Source organism: Phoenix dactylifera, chromosome 17, assembly GCF_009389715.1.
Source record: "Phoenix dactylifera cultivar Barhee BC4 chromosome 17, palm_55x_up_171113_PBpolish2nd_filt_p, whole genome shotgun sequence".
In the NCBI taxonomy this organism is placed as follows: Eukaryota; Viridiplantae; Streptophyta; class Magnoliopsida; order Arecales; family Arecaceae; genus Phoenix; species Phoenix dactylifera.
The window spans coordinates 5,891,623-5,897,622 of NC_052408.1; the positions used below are offsets into that span (position 1 = coordinate 5,891,623).

Sequence of the window (6,000 nt, forward strand, 5' to 3'; positions counted from 1 at the left end):
TCTCCTTTTTCCAATATATTTATATTACTCTCCATCTTCTTCCCTCTTGCACTTCTAGATACCCTATATCATCAACAATAGAGAATTTCAGATTATATCATAGGGAACTAGATTCAAGTTGTTAACCCTAGTGTGAAATGCTCATGCTGGATTATTCTTTTTCTTTATGTATGTATCAGCTTGTATGATGATGTATACCATTGTGTACCAATTTAGGTCTATATGCACATCACAGGGTATACCATGAGGACTTCTGTGAGCATGTATTTTGTTCTTCATCGGTTGTAGACTAAATAGATTTTAGATATTTATATAGAGCTAAAGAATCTAAATAATACTTTCTGATTAGATTTTTTGGGCGAGATCCTAAATTATTACAAATGATATTAGAGCAGACCTAATCCATAGTCTACGTGGATTAAGAAATATTATAGCATGAGCCTATATGGGTTTATTGTTGGCTGATCGTGATGTTTGTAATTAAATTAGTTGTACTTGTGATTGGAACAAATAGATTCAGACCTTTAGCCAGGCTGCCATGACTTAAATGGAAGAAATATGTGACGGCCCATGCGAGCGTGTATTTAGTTCTATATTGACTATACACTTGTTAGATTTTAAATACTTATATAAGCTAAGAAATTTAAATAATCTCTTCAGAGTAATTTTTTTGGATAAAATTCTAGATTGATGTACATGCATGTGGGTTTCATTTTGCAGATATTGGGACATAACTATATCCATACAAGAAGTTTGAATGAAACCCCTATGCAAGTGGTATAAGTCCGTGACTTTGGGCATCGCTGATGGGTTTAGAACAAGGCTCCTGCATTGTTTATATTATTTGGAGGAGGATGTCAAATACATACAGTCATACATACGTAAATGCATGCATACATACATATATACATATATACATATATATATATATATATATGTATGTATGTATGTATACGTAAGTATGTATGTATATTCTATAGCTTTATTGGCTTTGCGACAGCGACAAACATTATAGGACTTACCTTTTGCCTACAAACTCTTCTTTTTAGTCCAGATCTTGCCTGATGACTTAGTACGTTACAATATTGGAGCCCCTTTTCTCTTCCTTGAACATCAACTAATCTCTAGCAAAAAAAAAAAAAAAAAAAGGTCAACTAATTGACGAGGCACCACTAAACATGGAGAACGTATTCCTTGCTGGCTCTCGCTGTATCATAGTTGGAATGGAAGGTTGTGCTCCGGCTACTGAATCTACAGAATAAAAAAGTATTTATCATCACATATAGCTGTATACTTTTCATTAATGTGAATGAATAAAAATATGTGCATTGTCAGAAAAAATGTACTGCCAATTTTAAAAGTGTGCGTCATGAAAAATGTTGAAACCTTCTCTATGCATCCTTCCATGCTGCCTCCCTCACATGTCTCTTCTGCATATTGAGAATCATATATAAGATTTAGTCCCATATGAAATAATTAACCAGAAGGCAGATAGTTCGGTATAGCTGACTAGACCCAAAACTTTATGGCTTAAAATTTTAAGTTGAATCTTGTATGTCAAGGACTTCTCTAGTTGGACTTGAACTTCCTATTTCTCCCCAGTAGGTGGTATCAGAGCCAATAGCTAACTAATGGGAAGTAGATGGATTGATATAGATGATTAGCTCTAAAATTGCATTGAATAGAGTTCCAACAAGTATATCATATTGTTTCTCCTGGTTGGACTCAAACTCCATGTTTCTCTCCAATACCTCGCCTGCCCCTTATTTCACACCTTTTTTTTTTTTTTGGTGAAAACGGTAATTTATATAACTCTAACGTGAGTACATCCTGCCAAGTCAACAGAAAGTAAAGAGTGCAAGGGATAGGGAATATCTCCTATAGAAGTCCAGAGGACCTCTCCAAAATGTCGGACCAAAGAAGCAATCCAGTCCACTGCTCGGTTTGCCTTCTGAAAAACATGTGCTATCTAAAGATCACCCATCTTCCAAACCAATCTGCGAGACTTTCTGATGAGAGGGTGGCCTCATTTCACTCCTTCGACCCCGACTCTATTTGCTGCCTTACCATCCCCAATAGCCTGATCACCTTCTTGGTTGCTGATGTCATTGCTACCTTACACATCAATGTTGTCATGGTGCCCACCGGACTTTCTTGCTAGCCAACCTTAGTGTTGGCTTCATCCTCTCCATTATCAAGCTCTTCCACCATTACGTCTTCTTCCCCAACGAAACCTTCCAAAACTCCTCCAAGATCCCATCATTCCTCTGAGATTCAAAGACTTGAGAGGAATTGGGGCCAAATTTGTAGGATTATGAGCTCCAACAGCTCGATGGTAGTAGCACTCGCCTTTGGATTCATGGATGCCATAAGTATCCCGAGATTACAATGAAGGAGAGATAGGGATGGCAATTTATATTTTTTTTTTATGAAATTATACGATGATGTATGTGTTGCGGGGGGGAGGGGGCCTTGAATTTAGTCCCACATTGGCTAGTAGCGAAAAGGTTCTGTACCTTAAATGGGGGATGGCCCGCAACAGTATGCATATACCCAACTACTACTGCTCAACTTTTACTTATACAAGAGAGCAAAAAAGGCAATACCAAATATATATCATTCAGCAAAAAGAAGAAAAGAAAAGAAAAATCTCCTACCTCATTCTGCAAAACCAATGATGGACAATTACTCCCCGCTTACAACTTTCATCATGCTATACTCTCAAAAGAGGAACTCTACTCAAAATCACAAAGGTACCAAGTTTGGAATCCCATTCTAAGAGTTCTTGTAGTTCCGAAGATATATTGGTTCCCGAGACTTATACCACTAGTTTAAAGCATGCAACCAAGGTTTTGAAATCTTGAGATACTACTTATCTAAATAGGTAGCCAAGACCAAGATGAATTAAGATTTCAGTTTATCTAGGCCAAATGTGGTAAATGATAAAATTTAGAAAAAAATAAATATTTTTATCTCGGATAATATTTTCAAACCAAGATATGGATTTCTCGGCCTAATCCATATTAAAATATATTTAAGTATGAATTCCAAAATTTATTAATTAAAAATTATATTTTAAAAATTAAAAAAAAAGTGATTAAAAATATCAACTGATATTAATATATTGTACCGGCTGATAATTAGATTTTGTTGGTTTATCTCAGCCAAAAAGAGGGACCAAAATTTTCACAGGCGTCCAAAAATAGGAAATGAAACCCATACATGCAACTAGAAAGCATCCACACTGGAAAGTCATTATCCTTCTTTCAGCACCAAGCAAGCATCCTTGCAAAACTTGGAAGAGAAAACTCAAAGGTTTCATGGAACTATGTGCACAATTGGTTCCATTTGAAAATATTAGCCCACCATGGACATAAGCAAGCAAGACTTACCTCAAAAAAATGATAAACACAGCAAGAAATCAATTCATCAAGCTTGTTCAGTGAGGACTAGAAAATCCTCCAACAATATTGACTTACAGGACTCAAAAAATATTAGACATGCAATTGGAAAGAAACGAGCGACAGACATTCATCTGAATTCATGGTCCCCCATTCAGCACCAAACAAATAAAAGCCACCCACGTAGGCTACATAACACTGTGAAGCTGCTCCCAACGTTGCAATTTACACCACCAACCCTTCCAAGAACACAAACAAATCGCCCCCATAATTTCCCCACTGCACCCCGTCAACTCTTTCGTAACGAAAAACGAAAGATCAGAATACGGTGAGAGAGGATCTTAAAGCCGCCGCTTTACCGTTTGATCCTGCAACAACGGCTGATGACGACGAGGGCACCTCCTCCCTCATGATCAACCGTATCTCCGCCATCGACGGCCGGAGGCTCGGCTGCTCCCCGACGCAGCGGGCGGCAACCGCCGCCATCGCCGCAGCCTCCCTGGTGTCGTACTCCCCTCCTAGCCTAGGGTCCACCGCCTCCGCCACCCCTCTCCCCTCCTCTCTCAGCCGCGGCCTCATATCCGCCGTTAAAACCCTCCCCTCCTCCGACCCGACGGCAGGGAGCCCCGTGATGAGCTCCAGTAGGAGAACTCCGAAGCTATATACGTCGGTGGATTTGGAGACCATCCCGGTCCGGAGGTAGTGCGGGTCGGCGTAGCCCGGCGACCCGATTATCGGCCCGGCCGACCGGACCGCCGACGAGAACCCGGCCCGGGCCGACCCGAAGTCGCAGAGCTTCGGGTCGAGGCCGCCGTCGAGGAGGACGTTTGCCGTCGTGATGTCGCCGTGGACGATCGGTAGCTCGCCGCACCCGTCGTGGAGGTACTCGACCGCGCCGGCGACCTCGTAGGCGATCCGCATCCGCCGTGCCCACCCCAGGGCGGCGGCGTCGCCGGCGCCGCTGTGGAGCTTCTCGTGGAGACTCCCATTCGGCACGTACTCCAGCACCAGAACCCCTTCCTCTGTTATCAAGAAATGCCCAGATTAGAAATAGAGCCAGCGAGGGATGTTGGGTTTTGATCCGATCACAGTGGGGTGAGGGCTGGGCTACCTCGGTCGTCGCAGAAGCCGAGGAGGCGGACGATGCGGGGGTGGCGGAGGCGGAGGAGGACGTCGAGCTCCTGGAGGAAGGCGCGGTGGAGGCGCTCGCCGCTGCGGTGGACCTTGACGGCGGCCAGGGAGGAGGAGGGAGCGGTGGCGCCGCGGAGGCGGGTGAGGTAGACGGTGCTGAAGCCCCCCTCCCCTATCACCGCCGCGGTGAAGTTCCTGGTGAGCGACTCCACCTCCAGCCACCCGTATTGGCGGACGTAGGCGATCTTGGGGAGCTCGTCGGCGATATGGGAGGCTTTGAGGCCGCGCTCCGGGTATGCGGGGCGGGGGCGGGGGCGACAGCAGGGTAGGGCGCACCGGCCGAGGAATTTAAGGTCGGCGACTGGCATTAGTGCAGCGGAGAGGATGAAAGCGGCGGAGGCGATGCCGAGAGCTAAAGCGAGACTTATTCCTCTCTCGCTCCCGGTCTCGGTCTCCGGCTCTCGGAATAGAATATTAAGTTGCTCCGGCGGAGGAGAGGAATTAATGGATTTTGCTGGGTTTATAATTAGTAGAAGGAATAATAAAACAGAGTTGACCAAGATCTTCTGAGAGATACCAGAGCCCTGACATGCTCTCACAACTGCTGTGATACAACGAGACCGAGGATACAGGGAGAAGGAGAGAGGAAAAGGAGTAGGGGCGAAGAGAGGAAGAGGAGCAGGGGAGTATTTATATGGATAAATATAGAAGTAAACGACTAATAAGTAATAACTAATAAAGAGACACGAGGTTTCTTGGCGAGGGCGCGAGGGTCTTGGCAAAATTTTTAGAGTTTTAACATTGTTGCCTCAAGGGGATGGGGATGGGAGTTTTTGGTACACTACCTTCTCACATATAACCCAAAAAATTAGAAAAAAAAAAAAGCTGGCCAGATAAGTAAAAAATATTGGCCTGGTTTACCTAAAGAAAATCTCCTGGATAATATGTAGAAGGCCATCCAGTCAACGGCTTTGTTGGCCTTCTGGTATACATGGTCCTGAAAAAGTTACAATTCTCTGCTATTCGCGATAAGTCAAGAAGTAGGGACTGCCTATCCAATTCAGAGAGTCGCTTATAAATTTTTTCGATCATGGAGTAACTCTTAAGATGGATGTAATCTGCATTCAGAGCGTGTCTCACGGAGTAGAGTCCATTAACTTGAGAAGGAGCCGAATGGAGGGAATTGGTGACGTGGATGCAGCGGAGGAGAGAGGGCTAGTTTACGTGGAGGCATCAGCATTTGATCTCGATGCTGTCGGTATAGCGTTTTGGAGTTTGTGCAGCTCTGACCGGTCAAAAAGGAGTGGCGAGGGCGAGGGGAAGGGGAGGGGAAGCGAGGGCCATTTTCTCTCACGGTGCAAAACGTGGTGTTTACGATGGCAATCAGGCTGAGAAATGGCTGGCGGAAGGCAGCGTTCAAGATGTCCGGGCCCAGGTTTTGGACCTCACGGAGCCAGTCCGGACAAAT

At 44.4% G+C, this 6,000-nt stretch overlaps 1 protein-coding gene across 1 annotated transcript; it reads right to left on the reverse strand.

Moving 5' to 3' along the window:
* Positions 1–3,391: 3,391 nt before the first annotated feature.
* On the reverse strand, positions 3,392–5,273 carry LOC103721800 (salt tolerance receptor-like cytoplasmic kinase 1). The gene is made up of 2 exons (XM_039114807.1): positions 4,513–5,273; positions 3,392–4,423 (listed from the first exon to the last, which is right to left on the reverse strand). Exons 1-2 carry the CDS (start codon positions 4,898–4,900, stop codon positions 3,720–3,722), a joined length of 1,092 nt encoding a protein of 363 aa, XP_038970735.1. The 5' UTR covers positions 4,901–5,273; the 3' UTR covers positions 3,392–3,719.
* Between the last annotated feature and the right edge of the window lie 727 nt (positions 5,274–6,000).

Coding starts and splice junctions, on each gene's coding strand:
- LOC103721800 (XM_039114807.1), bottom strand. CDS start 4,900: ATGCCAGTCGCCGACCTTAAATTCCTCGGCCGGTGCGCCCTACCCTGC. Junction 4,424..4,512: donor CGGCTTCTGCGACGACCGAG/GTAGCCCAGCCC, acceptor TCTTGATAACAG/AGGAAGGGGTTCTGGTGCTG.